This window comes from Camelina sativa, chromosome 20, assembly GCF_030686135.1.
Source record: "Camelina sativa cultivar CO46 ecotype springtype chromosome 20, ASM3068613v1".
Taxonomy (NCBI): domain Eukaryota; kingdom Viridiplantae; phylum Streptophyta; class Magnoliopsida; order Brassicales; family Brassicaceae; genus Camelina; species Camelina sativa.
Genome location: NC_141899.1, coordinates 26923924 through 26945514, shown reverse-complemented (window position 1 = coordinate 26945514; position 21591 = coordinate 26923924). Strand labels below are relative to the sequence as shown.

The 21591-nt window shown below is 35.7% G+C and overlaps 2 protein-coding genes and 2 pseudogenes across 4 annotated transcripts; 1 reads left to right on the top strand and 3 right to left on the bottom strand.

Moving 5' to 3' along the window:
* The first annotated feature begins 1842 nt into the window (after positions 1-1842).
* LOC104771347 (uncharacterized) lies at positions 1843-4868 on the top strand. 3 transcript variants are annotated; one of them, XM_010495864.3, is made up of 11 exons: positions 1843-2268; positions 2443-2500; positions 2573-2683; positions 2858-2995; positions 3095-3164; positions 3246-3301; positions 3400-3525; positions 3816-3955; positions 4073-4145; positions 4232-4306; positions 4398-4868. In XM_010495864.3, the coding sequence occupies exons 1-11, from the start codon at positions 2144-2146 to the stop codon at positions 4704-4706; spliced, it is 1281 nt and encodes a 426-aa protein (XP_010494166.1). In that variant the 5' UTR covers positions 1843-2143; the 3' UTR covers positions 4707-4868. The 3 variants fall into 3 exon arrangements, with proteins under 3 accessions (XP_010494166.1, XP_010494167.1, XP_087361193.1); XM_087505067.1 differs by having other exon boundaries at positions 1915-2268; positions 2839-2995; XM_010495865.3 differs by lacking the exon at positions 2573-2683 and having other exon boundaries at positions 1891-2268.
* On the bottom strand, positions 4843-7760 carry LOC104771348 (uncharacterized). Its single transcript, XM_019242410.2, has 4 exons — positions 5713-7760; positions 5482-5634; positions 5324-5395; positions 4843-5246 (listed from the first exon to the last, which is right to left on the bottom strand). The coding sequence occupies exons 1-4, from the start codon at positions 7669-7671 to the stop codon at positions 5133-5135; spliced, it is 2298 nt and encodes a 765-aa protein (XP_019097955.2). The 5' UTR covers positions 7672-7760; the 3' UTR covers positions 4843-5132.
* An 8493-nt stretch (positions 7761-16253) lies between these two features.
* Positions 16254-19700, bottom strand: LOC147919430 (uncharacterized; annotated as a pseudogene).
* Positions 19701-20076: 376 nt separating this feature from the next.
* On the bottom strand, positions 20077-21046 carry LOC147919429 (uncharacterized; annotated as a pseudogene).
* Between the last annotated feature and the right edge of the window lie 545 nt (positions 21047-21591).

The window sequence follows — 21591 nt, the reverse complement described above, 5'->3', positions numbered from 1 at the left end:
CACAAGGTTTTTAAACACCTTGTAAACGCTTTTAAAAAGTTTTTATAAGGTTTTTAAACACCTTGTAAACGCTTTTACAAGGTTTACAAGATTTTTAAACACCTTGTAAACGCTTTTAAAAAACCTTTAAAAGCGTTTACAAGGTTTTTAAAAGGGTTTACAATGTTTTTATAAGGTATAAATTTCAATTTTTTTTGGCAGGAATTTTTTTTGATTTTGGCCGAAATTTTTTTTGTGATGTGAAAAATTTTCAATTTTGGCGGGAAAAAAATAACTTTTGGCGGAAAATTTTTCATTTTTGGCGGGAATTTTTTTTGATTTTGGTGACTGTATATTCTTGTTGTCATTTAAAGAAAGGGTAATTTGGTTATTTTGTTCATAAAGAGGGGTAGTTTTAAAAATGGTCAACATAGAGAGCTATTTTTAAAAAAGGACATGGAAAAGGGGATATTTTTGTGAATGCCCCATTTATTATTGATTAAATTTTCAAAATTTGCTTTGGTTACAAAATGGTGATATCAAAAAGAAAATGTGGCTCCAATAAGTGATATATTTATTAATCAATTTTAAATTTTTGGTTTAATTAATCAAAATGATATATTAATCATATTTAGGAGAAAAACAATAATCATATGTTAGATTTAAAAATGCAATCATACACATAGCTTAGACATTTGATTAGGACAATATTTGGGTTCACCCTTAGGGGTGAACATATTCATTCACCTCCTTATAAGATAAGGAAATAAAATTTGTATACATTATTATAAAATAAAAAACCTAAACCGTTCTTTGATAAACCCAAACCGATATATAATTTCATTCTAATTGTAAAATCTAAACCTTAACCATCTCATTTGTAAACCCAAACCGACATATAATTTCGTTCTAATTGTAAAATCTAAACCCTAACCATCTCATTTGTAAACTCAAACCGACATATAATTTCGTTTTAATTGTAAAATCTAAACCCTAACCATCTCGTTTGTAAACCCAAACCAATATATAATTTTGTTCTTATTGTAAAATCTAAACCCTAACCACCTTATTTGTAAACCCAAACCGACATAATTTTGTTTTAATTGTAAAATCTAAACCCTAATTCTCATTTATAAACCCAAACCGATATATAACCTCGTTTAATTGTAAAATCTAAACCAAGTCAATATTTAACTTTACTTAAATAAAAATATACAGAAATTGTTTCTTTAGTGTTTTTTGCTTTTTAATTTAATTTTGATTTATTTTTAAATAAAATATTAAATAGAACAATTTGATTGGGTGAGAGAGGAGGGGATGAATACTAAGGGTGTGAATGGTTGCAGCTGTCAGGGCGGACTAATCCATCAGCGGATTAGACCATTTTTTATTCACCATTCATTAAATACAGTCCGCAGTGGTACGGTCTAAAGATAATAGAAAGAAGACTGTTGCGGACCAATTACAAACCGTTTTTGTGTACAAATAGAGTTGGTCCGCAGCGGTCTACTGGCCATCCCATTTTTGAGGCGGTCAAAACCACTGACGGATTTGACCACCGACTGACTGCAGTCACCATTCGGACCTTAAGTATTTATTTGATTATAAAAAAAGTAATCCGCACAAGAGTCAACAAGTTGGTTTGATCATTTGCAGAGCCGTCGCACAATATATTGAGGCCACAAGCCCAACATCATGTTAAGGCTGATTTTCTAGTGAACCAAAGGAAAGAAGAAAAAAAATTGTTAAAAAAGATGTTGATGAGACTCGAACACATGTCCTCCTTTATTTTCTAGTTAACTTTAACCACTACACTAATGAAACTTTTATGAAATAAAGGGCTGAAAATCTAGATATTATTTCACGGCCGCAAGCTTGTGCTTGGGACCGGCTTCATTTGGATGATATACTAAAGAAAAGTAGATAAAAAAATAAAATAAAGACAAAGACGGAAGATACAAGCCCGATCTGGCCAACCTCAGACTCAAAACTCCTTTAGATCTCATTTATCTGTTTCTTGGTGTCTTTGTTCGATTCCATTGAAGAAGAAGATATGAGATATGACATCAAACAAACCCTACGAAGCTTCAACCAATCTTAAAGAAGATATAGATACGTTTCTTCCCATCTCTCTCGTCCCTTGCTCTCTCTCAAAGCAGCGGCCATGCGTCGGCGGCTAATTCATTACGCGATCTTTCTCCCACCATTGTTGTTACTCGTTTTCGGCGAAACTAATCCTTCTGACTCGTCTTACGTTACTCCCATCAACTGGGATCTCTACCACTCCAGGTGAATTTTGAGTATTTTTTTTGTCTCTCGATAGAGTTAGTTTTTGCCTCTTCAACTGCTTAGTTACTAATTAGAATGAAAAAGGGGGTCTTTGCCCATTTGGTAAAGTGAGAACCTTTTGGCTAAAGGAGAGTTTAGGAGATGATAAGTTTTGCCTCTATGTCCGACTTGCAGTGATGATTTAATGGAGCAGATAAATTCGTTGGTACATCGACATCCAGATAAGCTCTCGGTTAGTGCCATTGTCTTTTTTTTTTTTCAGTACATTTTTTTGAGTGAACATTGTCAATATTTTGTTTCATAGATTGAGATGATTAAATCGGGAAACAAAGGCTACAATGCAGAGGTTAACGTGGTTACTTATTGTCGTGGTGGTAGAGATAGTGATGACAGGTCAAACTTTAGGATCCTTCTTGTAAGTTCCCTTTTTTGTATCCCTGTCCAAGCTAATTCAGTTAAGACTGTACTGTTACTTTTATGAAGTCACTTGTGGTTTAACTTGAAAATACATACATTATATAGGTGAAGTTTCTTCATAATTTTTTGGGTAATACATGTGTTTTTTGACAGATGATTCCTTTTCTTCCAGACTTTTGGGCAGCATGGGAGAGAGCTTATCACCTCTGAACTTGCTTTTCGTATTTTGTCAATTTTGAGCGAAGAACAGTTCTTACCAAAGAAGAACGGAGCAGCCCTTAACAGCACCCTAGACAAGCTAGTCATAAAAGTAAGTGTCTCTGATCGTGCAGTCTTCTTATGTTCATCTTTTGTGGTATTTGATATAGGGATTCACTTACTCATTAGATGCTACTATTTTATTTGTCAGATGGTTCCTATAGAAAACCCGAATGGTCGCAAACGTGTTGAATCCGGAGATCTTTGTGAACGCAGAAATGGTAGCCATCTTTTTGTCTCTCCAATACATGGTTAGTTATTAATTGCGTTTTAGTTTAGCATTTCATATCCGTAAATCACAGGAAGAGGAGTTGACCTGAACAGAAATTGGGGTGTTGACTGGGGAAAGAAAGAAAAGGTACTAATTCCCTTTCATCTCACATCTTGTTTCCTTCAAGATCATTTGTTATGTGTAACAGTACTTGGTCCTCTTTGTTTGTTTTCGGAATTTTTCAGGATTATGATCCATCTGAAGAGAATCCAGGAACTGGTTCGTTTAGTGAGCCTGAAGCTCAAATAATGCGGAAGCTGGCTATATCATTTGATCCTCACATATGGATAAACGTGCATTCTGGAATGGAGGTGATGTTTCTCTTCTGCTTTAGCTATACATTCGAATCTTTTTTAGCATGGGAATAAATGTCAAAACTTCCGTTGGAATTTATGAGTGAATGATGGATTGCTTGAATTTTCACATACAAGATAATCTTGATCTGGTCGTTATTATATGTATTTGTTGAGAAGTTTGGTTCTGATTCTCATGTTTTTGTTCACATTTTGTAAATTTTATAACAAACAAATCTTGTTCTGGTCTTTGTTATGTATTGAGGCTCTCTTTGTAGCGGTTTTGATCTGATTTCGTATGTTTTCAGGCTCTCTTTATGCCTTATGACCACAAAAACATAACCCCAGAAGGATTGCCGACGCAGAAGATGAAGACCTTACTCGAAAAACTGAATAAATTTCATTGTCAAAACCGCTGCATGATTGGGTCTGGCGGTGGCTCTGTAGGGTTTGTCTCTTTTCCTCAAGACTTTTTATGAATATTTTCAGAAAATTCAATGCTACATCGTCTACTCCTGAAAGTTAAACCTTAAGGACGCTATTTAAACTGTTTTCTGGACTTTAGGTACCTGGCACATGGTACAGCTACAGATTATATCTATGATGTTGTAAAGGCACCAATGGCATTCACCTTTGAGGTTTGTGCGACCTAAGCTATCTACGCTCTGACACTCTCATGAAAACAGGTGTCGCATATTTTAATAATTATTTCTTTCACTGCCAGATCTATGGGGACAACCAGACCGCTTCAAGAGATTGCTTTAAAATGTTCAACCCTGTTGATCTACCCAATTTCAAGGTACTATGTTTTGAATTGTATCAATTCCTCTTGAACATGTTCCCAAAATAGGGAAAAACTCACAACTTTGCTTGCTGTTGTTGTTATTCAGAGAGTTCTTAATGACTGGTCTGCTGCATTCTTCACAATTTTCCAACTGGGACCGCTCCACTTAGACGGAAACAGTTCCAAGGCTGCAGATAAATGGGTGTCTATAGACGAGTATTTGGACGGCTACTTGGTGGAAAGGAAGAACAGATATGGGAAAAACATGGAAGTGATCGATGTCGGAATGCAGGAGATCAAAACTTACTTCAGGCTCTTTATGTTGTCCTCGGTACTTCTGATGTTCATGTTCTGTTCCAGGATAGCCAAAAGCAAGTATAGTAGAAACTCCATACCTGTCAATGTCATGCCATGAAACTATTGGAGGAAGCTCTCAATTAATTAACCCTTGTAAGTTAGTAATTTTTTTGGTTGCAAAACTTGTATTCCTAAGTTAGGAATGTTGTGTCTCATGAAAGACGAACATAATTCTTTGGATTTGAGATTGATTCTTAAGTAAAGGAGCTTTGGTTTAGAATTTCCAACGTATAATTTCCTACATGATCTTTGTAGTACAGACAGTAGCCCCGTATCCAATATGGTCAACAACAGTTATATATATTGTACAGGTTGAATCTTTACATAGACAGAGAATGTGAGGATTTGTAACAAAGACTTCCTCGTGTGATGTGTGGTCTGTGTCGTTACATCTCTGTCCTCATCTTGTGAGATATGTTCAGAAGCTCGAGATAAATTGATCACTTGAGCTCAAGATAAAACCTTAGCATTGTTCCCTGTGTTTCTATGAGGCTTTTAACGTCTGCTTCATGTATCTTAGAGCTGATCGTAACATGGATCTAGCTTTTCTATCTGGTTTGCAGCCTGACATGATCATCTCTTCGTAAACACCCGGAACCTGTAAAGTCATCAAATCTTGAAAGGTTAATTCTACTTACGGGTATTCCCCTATCCAGCAACATCAAAGATTCATACCTTCTGGAACTTATCAACACGAATGAGAGCTTTCATGAGTGTTGTATATGTGACCACGTCTGGTTTTACCCCCTGCAATTGTTTTGTGAGAGATGGTTGGTCAGTAAGTAGATCATTAAGATGGGTTCAAAAGGTTTTAGCCAAGAGAAGTTAGTTACGTTTTCTTTCATGTACTGCAACACGGCAAAGGCTTCAGCGTCTCTTCTATCCTCACCAAAGGCATTGATGAGGGAATTGAGAGCCAATAAACTCGGCTTTAATCCATCTGATGTCATCACTCGAAATGCATTCACAGCTTGCTCCGATAAACCCTGGCACATAAAGAAAATTATTAGGTATGAAAAGATGATTCTCTTACTGGATCTCTGATGAACAGTCTTAATAAATACCCTTTGTGCATAGGCATTGATGAGGGCGTTGTACATAGTTGATGATGGTTTCAGGCCAACTGACTTCATCTCTTCCAAGCATTTGATGGCATCATTAAACCTACCAGATTTGCCATAAACGTCAACGAGTGTTGTGTGTGTCACGACGTTAGGCAGTATCCCTTGGCTCTTCATCTTTGCCAACAATCTTTTCATGTCATCCCATCTTTCTTGATCTCCATAACTATTGATCATGATGTTATAAGTGGTAGCACAAGGAAAGCACCCTCGCCTCTCCATTGCCTCAAACATCTCTTGTGCTACTAGGTGCCGGCCATGCTTACAATGGCAATCGATAAGCGTGTTCCAAGTCACCCTATCGGGTTCAATCCCTTGGCTTAACATTCTATCAAAAGTCGTCATGGCATGATCAAGACAGTTAAACTTCCCAAAGGTATCGATAACCACGTTGTAAAACTGTCTATCGGGTTTAACACCGATGCTCTTCATCTCCTTGAGAACTTGAAATGTCTTTTGCCACTCGCCTCGATCACGATAACCTGCTAAGAGTCTGCTGAAAACAAAAGAGTTTGGCTGTACATCACCAGCTTCCATCTCTTTCAACACAATTCTCGCGCTTTCCCATCTACCAGCATTCACATATGCATCAATGAGGAGACTATAGGTATGTTCATCAGGCGAAACACCTCTCTTCTCCATCTCCGAAACCATCGACTCTGCATCTTTTAAAGGACCTGTCTTCACATACCCTTTAAGCAACGCATTGTAAGCCTTGGTTCTTGGTTTAATCCCGCTCCGTCTCAGCTCCTCAAACAAAGCTTCAGCCTCCAAAGTCCTTCCGGAATTCGCCAAGGCCGAAATAATCGAGACAAGAGTAGCAGTTTTGGCGCTCAACCCCGTGGCTTGAGCCATACCAAGAAGCTGCAAAGCCCGTGAAGGGTCACCAGATTTAGCAAAACCCATGATAATATCATTAACAAGCTGCACATCAAGCTCAAGCTTATCCCTTTCAATCTCTTTATACAACCTCTGCAACATGACTGAATCGATCTTGTTGCTGCGCGTCAAGGACTGAATCACCAAACTATAGTTGACAAAATCGGATTGGTAACCATCTTGACGCATCCTAGAGATCAGATTAAGAGCCTTTTCGATATCATTGTTCCGAGCACAAGCACCAATCAAGGCATTGTATGTCAGAGGTGTTAAGGTTTGTTTCTGAGAAAGAAGAAACGCCTCGTAAAGCTTCTCGGAACGGCCAAGCGCGTGGATGAGAATTGAGTAGAGAAGCTCATAGGAGAAACAGAGGTTATGTTTTTGTAGCCACGAGACGACTGCGTAAGCTAAACCGAGAGATGACGTCGATGAGGATAAAGCTTTTATCAACGAGTGCCAGTACGGTGCTGGTACAGCTCTGTATGATTCGGCGAGCTCGAACTCCACCGGTTCGAGTGATTCTGGGGATGTTTCTGATTCCGATTCCGAATTCAAAACCAACTCGACTGGTCCGAATCTGGATAGGAATTTTAGAAGCGGAGAGAAGTCGTAGCGACGGTGAACCTCGGAGGTGAATTCCTCATCGGATTCTTCATTTGTATCTAAACCATTCCATGAAGACACGTAAGAAGAAGAAGATGATGATGATGATGGTGAAGAAGCAGAGGCGGTTGCAGAGAAGGCTGTGATTGGCGGTTGGGAGAAGCGTTGGTGTTGGTGGTGGTGGTGGTGAGTGAGGAAGTAGAGAGGGTGAAATCGAGATGAGACCAGTGGAGGAGCTTGCAAGAGAATCATAGTCTTCTTCTTCTTCTTCCTCTTCTTGTTCAATCGCGTGCCGTGAGTAGTGAAGAAGTTTTTTTTTTTTTTTTTTTTTTTTTTTTTTTTTTTTTTTTTGTGTGTGTGGGTTTTATCGTTTTTGTGGTTGCGAGTAAAGTGGATGTGTCTGCTACTGCCCCCATTCATCTCTCTCCCGTCTCTAATTTTTCTTTTCCATCATTCTCAATTTTTTCACTAACTTTTGGTTTTGCCCAAAACAATATTTTTAACTATCCAATTTCTTTTAAATAGAGGCTTTTTAAAAAATTTTGCTATTAGAAAATCGTTAATTTTCCACTCAATACATTTTTTAATGTTAAATCATACAAGATAATCGATTTTTTTATTAAATTCAAAAACAATTATATACTATTAGATTAGTCCATTTTTCAACTTCTCATATTAAAAAAATACACTGTTAATTAAGTTGATTCTCTAAAATTTCTAATTTTTATATAATAACAATATGAATAAATGTCACTAAAAGTTGTGTTTTTTCAATCGTATTTTTTTGGATAATTTTCTTAAAAAATCTGTAGAAAATTTAAATTGTGTGTTTTATAAAAAGTTGCGACTGTTCATTATAACGGTTTTTTTTGTAAAGTTGCAACTGTTCATTGTAGAGTTTTGTTTATTCGAATATTCGTATCTTTTGAAATATATATATATATATATATATATATTTGTTTGTTTGAACTGTTTTCATTTTTTTTGTCATGACACAAAATAATATAAAATTTCAATCTCAACGGTTTTTACAGCTTTCTAAATTATTCTCTAGAATTCACTCTTTTAAAGTAAAGAAATTCCTTTAATTCTTGATTTAACAAAAAAACTTTTGGAATGATAAATCTAATTTACAACTTTTAGTTAATCTATACTAGTGTTTTTCAGCAGTTTTTGCTCAAATTTTTTTTTTGAAAGTTTTTACATTAAATGTTATTTAATGCTTATATTCATATCCAAACAAGTGTAATTAACTTTCTCTACTATCTTTATAACCAAACAAAATTAAAATATTTTAAATATCCATATATATAATGTTCCATAATTAATATAGATATTTTTAGAAGATTTATTTCAGATTAAAGAAATTATTCTCCTATCATCTCTTTTTGATTTTAAAATTTAAATGTAGTGAATCATCATATAATATATAAAGTTAATAAAAAGGTGTATTTTTCCTGCATATATTGTGATTTGCATTTTTTAAAACAAACATATATTACTCTATTAATATAAAAAGTGTGTCTTCAACATACATATATAGTAAATTTACTGTATATAGTAAATTGTAAAATTTTAAGAAGTTTATAATTTATAACTAATATATTTAAACTTAATAAAAAGTTTAAAATTATAAATATTTAAACTTAAATTTTCAAAATTACACAAACGAGTTATATTACATGACGGGTTATATGATATTACATGATTGAATTGATAATACTAAAAAATAAACTATCAATAATATGATATTTCAATACAGATTAAATCCTCATTTTAATGTTTTAACAACACCAATATAAAATATGTCGAATCAAGCTGTTTTAGTTAATACTGTAGTAAACAAAAATTGTTGTACGGTATACCACAGTTTATATATATTATATCACTAAAGTTTAGAAAAGCGTATATTAGCAATTAGTATTAAAATAGTACATTAGAAAAAAATTAAAAATAAAAATATAAAAATTTGTTACAGGAGAAAAACAGCAGGCCTAGGCTTTTGGAGAAAATTTAATGCCTTTAGACCAAAAGCCTAAGCCTCGGGTCATAATCTAGTTTTAAATATAAAAATTTAATAAAAATACCTAGAGTTTTTTTCCAAGAGTTAGATGGATTATATAGTTGATTTTTTGGATTTGACTTTTCAATATGGTAATAAAGATGTCTTCTATTTTTTTCTTGATCAAACAAGGAATTTTCATTCAAATTAATCCCCAACAAGAGATGAGTTCTTACAACATGAAACACGATACATAAAAAGAGCTAGGGATAGGAGTTCCATGAGCTTAACAAAAGAAGTAACAAACTGAAACAATGTTACAATATTTGATAAGTCTATTGAAACCGAAGTGGATTCGTATTTGAAGGCTGACTTCATGAGATCCTCCACCAAAGGGTGGTCACAGGCGGCTCTAGCAGACACTGCAATTGAGCTTGTAGGGAGATGTTCCATGGAGGGAACATTTAAGAGGGTTGTCACCAACAGGAGGGGGTTCAATATCATGGGATCAAAGATCTTTAGGCTTTTAGGAACTAATCTTGTGGTTATAGACGAAGCTAAACCTAGGAAACGCAGGGGATGGGATTCAAAGCATAACAATGCAGGTGGGTCATCCCTCACATGGCAATGGAGGTAAATGAAATCCACACAGAGCTTGTACATGGTTTGTTACAGGAGAAAAACAGCAGGCCTAGGCTTTTGGTCTAAAGGCAGTAGGTGATGCAAGGGATGAGATGGTTTCAGCATCGGATTCAAGTAAGCTGCCAGATCAGAAGAAAACATAACCGGGGATCGCCGGGATTGGGAAACAAAGCGTAACAAAGCAGGTGGGTCATCCCTCACATTGCAATGGAGGTAAATGAGTTCCACACAAAGCTTGTAATCGGTTTGGTCCTGGAGAAAAATAACAGACCCAAGCTTTCTATCTAATGGCGGTAGGTGAGACAGGGAAACAAAGTATGTAAGAGTAGGAATCAAGCAAACTGTCGGGGCAGATTCGTAGATATGAATATACAGAACAAGCATCCGGACAGATTTAGTAAATTGGTCTCGACAATCAATACTATCAAGCCACTCTATAGAAACCAATGCTCTGCTACCAAGGATTCCTCGTCTTGACCAAGCAAAGATAATCGGTACTAAAGAAATGAAACTTGACTTAAGGCTTTCAAATCCCGAACTAGGTATAGAAGATCTAACGCTAGTCATACAATGTCGAGGGTGGTTCATCGAATTAAATCGTTCATGAGGCATTAACCAAGCAAGATTCAGCAACAGGGATTCAAGATATGTACACGAAAGTTTCCAAAGGCAAAACGTTCGTATAGAGTTTGATTGCATAGACCTAGGCTTTAAACGATGAGCATAAGGATCAATGGTTTTGGTATTGGGCCGGAGGATGGTTATTGGGCCTGATGGAGAATGTAGGTCCATTAACAGGAACCCTAGAGTCTCATCGGTTGAGAGGAAGATGGCAATGGAAAGGCGGCTTATTGGCAAGAAGATGTTCCGATTGGAGCCACTAGACTCCGGTGGAGACATGGTCGGCGGAAGGAGCAGGGTAACTCTCCCCATCTCGGTTTCTCGCGGACTTGATCTTCTTCTCTAGAGAAAAACAACCTCGAACATCGTCGTCTTACACACCGGACAGAAAGAATCAGTCGAGTCGAGAAGGATTTCAGATCTGGCCTTTAGGCTCTTCGGCGAGGGAGAGAGTGATTGAGGCTGATTCAGAGGGATTTGAACTGATTGAGACATGCACCAACACAGAAATAAAAGTGAGTAGGAAAGACAAGTGACGGCAAAGAAAGAAACAGAGACCCGACGCCGGCAAGCCGGAGCTATACCGGCGTCGGAGCAGGAAGAGATTGGAAGCTTCTCGATAATTGGGCATGAGAGAGTTTTCGTCAATAATTTTGGATAAACATGTTAAGATGAATTTGTGTTATTAGATGTCTTCTATTTAAAAGCAGTTTATATTAGTTATTAGGTATAATCAAGTGCACACACATCAGTTGCAATTTTTCGTAGTACATTTTCGTAAATTTTTTATTTTTATTTGTTTTTTTTAAATTCAAACGATTGTATCTGTTCCTTGTAGAGTTGTGTCTTTTTACTATATTTTATTTATGTTTTTTTCATCACAACTTTTTGTTCGTAGGTGTATCTATTTAAATAGTCATGTCTTTTGAACTCTCTTTATATTTATCTCTTCATTAGTAACTAACAAGTTTGTTTAAACAAATTTTTCATTTTATATTGAACCTAAATAATTAAATATTAATATTTAATATTCAACGTTACTCTATAATCTAACTAAAATTTTAGAAATGATTATAGCAATAGAGAAATTTCATACAACTTAATATAGAATTTACAGTTGCGTTTAATTATCGTAACTTTTCGTTAGGAAAATATTTAAATATTTAAAAATAAAAATAACAATCTGAATAAATGTGTACAACAGTAGCAACTTTTCGTAGTGCTTTTTTGTAAAAAAATAGTTTTTATTTGTTATTTTGTAAACTCAAACAGTTGTATCTGTTCATTGTAGAGTTGTGTCTTTTCACTATATATATTTTTTATTTTCATCACAAGTTTTCGTTCTAATAGGTGTGTCTATTTAAATAGTTATGTCTGAACTTTCTATATATTTGTCTCATCATCAATAAGTAACAAATCAGTAATTGTTCATTGAAACAAATTTTCTATTTTATGTTGAATCTAAATAATTTGAATACTAATATCTAATATTCAACATTATAGCAATATAGAAATTTAATAAAACTTAAAATAGAACTTACAATTGCGTCTATTTATTGTAATTTTCGTTAAAAATTATTTTAATATTTAAAATTTAATTTATTTTGTTTTTAAAAGTTGTGTATTTTAATTTTATTTTTTCGTTGATACAATTTCAATCATTATTAAATATATTTTTGATAATTATTATTTAATAGAAAGTTACATTTACTCATTACAACCATTAGTTTAATATTCTCAGTTAGGATCACTTTGCCGTAATGATTTTTTTTTAATTGTAGCTCTTTACCATAATTCTTCCTAAATTTTTTTATATTTATAATAATTTAAACAATGTTTTTGCAAAGTTGCGTCAATTCTGCATAATATTTTTTGTTATTAGTTTTCATTTTGATGGTTGTGTTTTTAGTAGCAGTTTATGTTTATTTTTTTATGTATTCAAACTATTCTATCACATTCAAATGATTTCATAATATATAATTTTAAAATTATTTTTTTTTCTAAAATATTTCCTCCGAGATATTGCAGGGGTCTAAGTCCTAGTTAGAACAAAAATACACAATTATATTAGTCAAATGTTTTTAGCGTTGAGTTAGTTCAGTTAAGCTATAACTTCGATTTTGTCTGAGTTTCGTTTAATTTGATTTGAAGTATTTTTTTTTTGTTTTATGTAGAGAATGTATGAAAGTGTACAAAGGTTCACATGAATATTACAGTTCCTAGTGTTGATGAAATTTCAAAGTCCGTAAATTAGTATGTATAGATCCAAAAGCAAATCTAATTTAGAAATTGAGAAATCAACTAATCTAATTGTGTATTTTGTTCTTGGATTTATTTGTCCTAAAAAAATATAGATTTTGTATGAGGTTCAAGAATTCTGACCACGTGACATTGTTAATGAAAAAAAAAGGTTTAATTTGTGTATTTTTTTGGTAACAGAAAAAAATTTATATATTTACTGACAAAAATTAAATAATTTAGTAGTAATATATTAGTAATATTTATAATTTTAATAATAAAAGTAAATCTTGAAAAATTTAGTTCTAAATCTCTAAATCCCAAAAAATTCTTGAAAAAAAACTAAATCTCTAAATCCGAAAACCCGAACCCGATCCGAACCAAAATCCGAACGGGTATCCGAATATATCCATATTATTAATATTTAATAGTAATATATTAGTAATATTTATAATTTTAATAATAAAAGTGTCCAAAATATTCAGATTTTTAGATATTTTCGATAATTTGAAGTATTTAAAGTGTTTATTAGTAAACTTGGGTTAAAAATACTCTAAATTTTCAGATATACTGCGTATTATTGAATAATTTAGACTAAATTAGATACTAAAATTTTGAGTTTTGTGAACTTCGGGTACTCCGAATCCGAACCCAAAATACCCGAACCAAATCCGATCCGAACCCGAAGTCTAGAAATACCCGAACGGATCCTATACATCTAAATCCGAAAACCCGAAACCGATCCGAATCCGATCCGAACCCGAACGGGTACCCGAATGCCCAGGCCTAATAATAATTGTGTAAGTAATCTAGTATATAAACACTACTAAAATAACAAATATATTAAAATTGACATTCGATTAACTTCTCTAACCTTTGTATCCACAAGAAGAAGAACATGTTTTGTGAAGAATTTGGTGATATGCCAAGAATTTAAGACCTTAGCGTGGATACACCAGTTCGTTCTTCCTTGATGAATATCAGAAATACTAGGATCTCACCCGTGCTATAGCGCGGAGGAATATTTTGGTGATGTTTTGGATGATAACAATATATAAGATGTTATGGTATCTGTTTACTATATTGATTTTTGTTCATTCTATTTGCTATTGATGCTGAAAACACAATAAAAAAGAGCAATCTCACTTTACATTGTGAGATCTAATTATGCTGTTCACCAGTGTTTTAAAACGGTTGTATACAATTGAAAGTACAAAGTGAGTGAAATATACACTACAAGAAAACAGGCCAACGGCAACTGTGCAAATAGTCGCTAAATAGTCGTTAAATGATCATATACGACTATTTAGCGACTAATTACTGTTGTAGGTAAAATTTTGTCGCTAATTCGTATAGTCGTTAAATAGTCGTTATTTAGCGACTATTTAACGACTATATAGTGTTGTTGTTAATTTGTCGCTGCGTTGTCGTCACTTAGTAACCAAATACTGCGACAATTTGCCGACAATTTAACGATTATAATAGCATTAGTCGTGTATTAGTCACTAAATTTAGCGACTAATCTGCGTTAAAGTTACGACGTATGTACATGAATAAAACTTGCAATACTTTAGTCTGAAATTAGTCGTTTTATTCTACGACTATTTACCCTCTATTTAACGACAATTTGCAGACTAAATGACAACTATATAGCGACTACTTTGTTTTATAAAATAATGAAATTTACTGGTTTTTATTGTTTTTGTAATCCTGATTTTAATCCTGCTTTAATACTGAATTAGTAAATGAAAAATCTAATGAAAACACCTTCCAAAAACATAATCATAATTGTATTAAAACCTTCACAAACACAAGTTCAAAATAGAGATCAAACCAAAAGCATAGAAAGAACAAGTTTATAACACATACAAACTTAATACAAGAACTTAGTTCATGAGTTGAGAAACAAAATGCAAGGTTGTGGAGTTGATCATGGAGTTGATGATGGAAGATTGTCCTCCTCAGCTGATTGAGAGGCTATAAACTCCATGTAGGCTGGATTAGTGTGGCGCATAAACTTTGCCATCATTGTCAACTCTTGCTTTTGCTCAGCCACAAGGAGAGCAGTTTTTTGTTCTCGAGCAGCAGCTTCAGCGTTGAGAGTGGCCTGGATTTCAGCCTGAACTTCAATCTGGCGTTGGGCTGCCTTCAGTTGCTCTTGCAGTGTGAGAAAGGCTTCCGTTTGTGATGGTTGGTTGCCCTTGCCCTTGCCCTTGCCAAGAGTATCTTTGAGGCTTCCAACACCATAAGGAGTTCCACGTGAATCCCTCTCAGTGCACTGTTTTTAGAAAAAGAAAAACAGTAAGTAAAGAGCTAAAGAGCAAAACAAATGTATGATCGAGTGTTAGGCTACTTTACCTCAAGAAAGATGGCAGTACATTCATCGGTGGTGAGCTCCCGACGGTGAGAAGTACCATCTGAAAGAGTTGAATCTGCCTCGAGCTCAGCCATCTTTTTTTGCACCTTCTGCTGATAAGCTTGATGAATTTTCTCTGCCTTGCCATCAACATAAGAACCATCCGGCTTTGTATGTGTTTTGAAAAAAACTTCACCCATACTGACCTCTCTTCCCAACTCCTCTTCCTGCAATGTTAGAAATTAAATAATTGTTAGTACTAGATAATATAGAAATGTTGATAAATGAAACTAACAAAATAGAAATGATTTAGTACCAGATCATCTTGGATTTCCCTATACGACTTAGGCCCTGATAAGTGGATGTGAGGACCGAGACCATTACGGTCAGACATACGACACTTGGAATAGGTGGAACTCCTTTGCTGTTGTTCTTCAGTATCCCAATTAGCAACCATCACTTTCTAGAGGTCACCTTCAATATATGTTGGTTTTTTTCGAGCCGTCCTTGCATCGCTAACCATGCCCTTCATCCGGCAGTTACAGATGGTGTTGAAATGTTCTTGAACGGTCCCTGTTATCAATGGATCCCAGGTGTGAGTTTTCTACATAACAAAGAGAGAAGGAATTATGTTAGTGAAAACAAGCAATAAACATAAGTATAAAACAGGTTACAGTGTTCTATTCTTACCGCAAACTCCATGAAGTATCTCTCTTTTCTATCGGAAGGCACACAAGACCAAGTATAATATGGACCATCGAATTTGTTTGTAAAAATCTTGGTAATCTTTCGAACAAGTTTGCCTTTTTTGTCCCGATCAAACCCCCACACACACATGTAAACAAATTGTAGTTAGTTTGATAGTTAGAAAGCTCAGTCAAAGTTCTTAACTAACTCAGATAATCGAATGCTAATTGTTTGTCATATTAGAAAGCAAAACATACTTAAGCTTTGTCTTCATTAAACGAGTCACATATTATGTTTGTGTATACTTAAACAATTATACACTATGAGAACAAACGAGTCACATACCAAGTCGTGTTCTCCAGTGGGGTAGGAGATAGAACTGTCGTAAACGTCTCACGGCCAGGCATCGTGAGGAGGGCGGTTAGAGATTGCATCGTTTCATCCTGGAGTTGAGGCTCATAGTTGTTGCCTTGCGAAGCCTTGCGAAGATGGTTGACTTCCATGGGAGTGATGCGTTGGAGACCGCATATGATTCTCCGGTGAATTCGCATCATAGTTCTGAACCTCAGGCGACGGAACAGGTGGATCAGGAAGTCGATTGCCGGAGCTCTGGAAAAGGGTCTGTGGCGGTGGGAAGTTCCGGAAATGCGGTGGTCGTACTTGTTGGGGCATAAATCGTTCTTCCTCCGATGGTGTGAATGGCAGAGGAATTCGAGAAGTCAGGGTGAAATTGTACTGCGGTGGTAGCGGGTTGATTCGATTCACGGCTGTGGATGGGTTAGACGGTCCGACTCTCTGAGAGACGTTTACGACAGTGGATGGGTTGGTGAGATGAACGGCTGGGGATGGGTTTGTTCGATTCACGACTGTGGATGGGTTGGTGAGATGAACGGCTGGGTTAGATGCGGAAACTCTCTGAGAAAGGTTGGGTGCAACCTTTCTCCTTTTTATTTTCTTAACCGCAGGATTCAACATGAGCTGAGGAAGAAGTGATTAGGGTTAGGGGAAGATTGATGTGGAAGGAGAGGTCGAATTGATTAGGGTTAGGGGAAGATTGATGTGGAAGTGAGGAAGAAGGAGAGATCGAATCGATTAGGGTTAGGGGAAGATTGATGTGGACGTGAGGAAGAAAGAGAGATCGAATCGATTAGGGTTAGGGGAAACGAAGTGAGGAAGTGAGGAAGAAGGAGAGATCGAGTGTTAGGTTTAGGTTTTGTTTTTCTAATGGATCGAGTGTTAGGTTTAGGTTTTTAGTTAATGGATCGGATCGAAATATTTTGGCCCAAATGTGTTTTGCCCAAAATATAAGACAAGTGTTACACAATATAACCGATACGTTTTATCAATTTACACAAAAGAGAAATTGGTTCAGATGGTAAATTACACATAGCCAGCCTTTATCTTCCGAAGACGATAAATTACACATAAATTCATCTTCAGGTTCCGCGTCTGCAACATCGTAGTCAATGTTTATTGGTTCTCTCCTTTCCAAATTGTCTACTATGACATCTTCAATTGTGGTCATCAATACAGCATCATCATTTTCTGTTTGCAAAAGACTCGGTTCTCCATCAATGTTTCCCCTCGGATTCACCTTTAGAACATTGAGCCATAAATGCTTCGGTTTCTTAACGTATGGGTACGGAATATAACAAACCTGTGAGGCTTGGGATGCTGGTTTGCAATCAACATGTAAAAGTTACACATATTATATATAAATGTGATGATGACAATAAATAATTATTCGTTTAAATACATACCTAGAATAAATGGTTCGTTTTTATTGTACTTTTTGGTTGAAAGAACGTCTACAATGCCACCATTACTTCTCCGAGTGCCTCTACCAATTACAGGGTCATACCACTTGCACTTAAATAGTGTGATCTTCAACCCAAGCATCCCCTCATACTCAAGTTCTATGATATCAGTTATTGTTCCATAGAAATCTGCAGCGTCAGATGCATCCCCATAATTTTCACCTTTAATAGAGACCCCATAATTACATGTCTTTCGTCCAGCACTGTGGTTCTCTGTATGAAACAAATAACCTCTTGTAAAATACATTGGCCATGTTTTAGCCTTGTTCAAAGGTCCATGCACAATTTCTTGAACCCATGTAGGAAACGGATTTGAGGCGTTCCAATAACTAACCTGCATATATATATATATATATAGTCTTGCTATGTTAAATAATAACAATAAGTACAATATGTATATCATGAAAAATGGTTTAAAATACATATTCTTTAACCCAAGAATGATATTCGTCAGCTCTTTTCGCGGAGAGTTCTTTCTCGGTCAGTCCTGGATATTTTGCCAAAATATAATCCTCGAACATACTATATAGAAAGATAAGATCACCAATGTATGTATATGAGAAAATATAGTGGAAATAGATATCTAAAAATGTAACTAATTTGTGATGTGTAACTAATTATATACCTCTCAATTGGCTGAAAATAGTCACAATTCCGTAAAACATATGCGTGTGCGCAACGATAGTCATCACGTGAAAGCCATATTTCATTCATTTCTCTACTTGGACGGCCAACTTGAGTAAATATAGAAGGTACTCCAGGGACATGATATTCAAACGCTTCACCTTCATCAAATCTTGTTAATCTGACCAAATAATTAAAAAGTAATTAGTATGACTATTAAATTAAATATCACATAAAAAAATTCTCTTAATTGCTCACCTTGATTTTGTTCGTATATTCGCAGCAAAGTAGTGCTCAGAGAAATAAGCAATCTCGTCATTGATATATGATTCAACAATTGATCCAGCCGCATATCTTTTGTTCTTTGCTTTTCCTTTCAATTTTTTGAAAAACCTTTCAAAAGGATACATCCACCTATATTGGACAGGGCCTCCCAATTCAGCTTCGTAGGGAACATGTATAGGCAGGTGCTCCATCACATCAAAAAAGGATGGTGGAAATATCTTTTCCAAATTGCAGAGGATTAAAACAATGTTCTGTTTTAGAATTTGAAGTCGACTTGTTTGCAAAGTTCTCGAGCATAAGTCCCGGAAAAATGCTCCAACCCCTACAATATTATATTTAGTCAAACTTCGACACAATTACTCACTTCATATATATATATAGAACTTTAAATAATTAATTAAAATACCTGATAACGCAAGGTGGACATTCCAGTCAAGGAGTTCTGCAAAGATAAATGGAAGTAACCGCCCCATGAAAACATGGCAGTCATGGCTCTTCATGCCTGAAAACTTTCCATTTTCCATATCAACACAACTAGCTAAGTCTGCTGAATAGCCATCTGGGAATTTCACCGAGTATTTCACACATTCCAATAAGCTTGTTCTGGCTTCGTCTGTCAATGTATAGGGCGGGAAAGGTGCTTTACCCCTACTATCAAGATGTAAGTGTGGCCGAGAACAGAACTTTGCTATATCCAACCTTGACATGACAGAATCTTTTGATTTACCTTTCACACGCATAAGAGTGTACATGATGTTGTCCAAAAATTCTTCTTTGTATGCATCACATCAATATTATGTCGGAGATTAAGGTCCTTCCAGTACGGTAGCGACCATAAAATGCTTTCCTTGTGCCAGTTATGGTCCTTTCCATATCCATGCATCTTCCTTTCATGACCATTTCCACCGACGTCCTTGGTTCTTGGAGGATTTACACAATTCAACCGCTCAGAATAAACTTGTTCACTGGTCAAGGACTCTGGTGGATAATCTCTTGTAGCGTATTTTCCCTTCAAGAAGTCTTTTTTATTCCTCCTCAGAGGATGATCAGGAGGAAGAAATCTCCGATGACAATCAAACCAACATGTCTTCCTTCCATTCGGTAGATAAAAAGACTTTATATCGTCCATGCAAACTGGACAAGACAATTTACCATGTGTTGTCCATCCAGATAACATGCCATACGCAGGAAAGTCGCTTATCGTCCACATCAGCACTGCTTTTAGGTTGAAATTTTGGCCCAAGGACACATCGTATGCATCGAGTCCAGTAGATCACAACTCTTTTAGCTCATCAATAAGAGGTTGGAGAAAGACATCAAGACTAGCTCGCGGATGGTTTGGACCAGAATTCAGAATTGTAAGAAACAAGTACTCAGCATCCATGCACATACCAGGGGGTAGATTATATGGCGTCAATATCACTGGCCATAATGAATGGTGACGAGACATCCCAAATGGATTGAACCCATCAGTACACAATCCCAAATACACGTTACGTGGTTCTTCAGCAAATTGAGGATTTTGTTCTTGAAAATACTTCCACTCCGCTGCATCAGACGGATGACTCATTTCTCCCACCTTTGCTTGGTGCTCGGCATGCCATCGCATTGCTGCTGCAGTCTTGCGACTCTGATACATTATCTTCAGTCTATCACCAATAGGTAAGTACCACATACGACTATATGGTACTTTGGTTCTGCGTCCGTCATTCTTAGGCTTCCATCTTGGTGCATCACAAAACAAACATTTTCTTCCTTTTTGGCATCTTTCCAGAATAACATACAATTGTTTATACAAACATCAATTGTATGATATGGGAGTCCTAAATTGCGCATTAATTTATCTGTCTCGTAATGAGAACCCGTAGCCTGGTTTCCCTCCGGTAAATAATCAGTCAACATTTCACATACTGAATCCACTAACTTTTCACTCATATTATAATCTGCCTTATTTTGCATAACTCTAGCAGCTAAAGATAATTGTGACTGACCTTCACGACAACCATCATATATTGGATTTTTTGCACTTTCTAACAAGTCATAGAATTTTTTTGAATGGTTAAGTACTGGTTCTTCTACACTCTGATAACCCCCATCCCATTGATAATTATCATCATAACCCACATTAGAAGTAAATGCATCATTCACCATATCCACATATCTATCTTCTACTACATTACCCACTTCCTCACACCCACTAATAAATGTCGGATCAACAGTACTCGTTCCTATATCCATATTAATTTCTTTCCCATGCTTATACCAAACATAATAATCTGGCATAAACCCATAACTAAAAAGATGATTCCAAATTCTAGTCCCTAGAAAACGCTTCCCGTTTTTGCACCTACTACAAGGGCAAAAAAACTTACCCCTGTTTTCTTGTGCAAAAGGCTGGCTATTTTCAAATTGCATGAACTGCTCCATCCCGGCTCTGAACTCTTCTGTAAAATTTTCCGTCACCTCATCGATCCTCTTGTACATCCACTCTCGGAAATTACTATAATTGTAACTTCCTAACATTATTATAAATCTCTATGATCTCATTTTTTTTTTCTTGTGTTGCTGTGAGTGAGTAGAACGATTGGTGAGCTCAGTCTATATAGGCATATTAGCGACTAAAAAGTGACTATATTACGTAGTCACCAAATATAGGTACACCTACTCCGAATGTTAAAAACATGTTTTTAAACCAACTTTTAGCGACTATTTTGCGACTAAATTTTGCGACCCGCCGAAAATGTCGCAAAATAGTCGCCAAATTTACGACTACACAAGCAACTACCTTTTAGTCGCTAATTAGCGACTATTTTGCGACTAAGCTTTGCGACTCGCCGTAACTGTCGCAAAATAGTCGCCATTTAGCGACTAAAATAGTGACAAACTCGTTTAGTCGCTAATTAGCGACTAAATAGTGACTATGTTTGATTAGTCATAAAACAGTCGCAAATTAGTGGGTAAATGGTCGCTAAATTTAACGACTATGTGTATAGTCGACGATCGTAGTCGCAAAACCCGTGTTTTCTTGTAGTGATATAAAGAGACGGGATATAATTATTATGAAATAA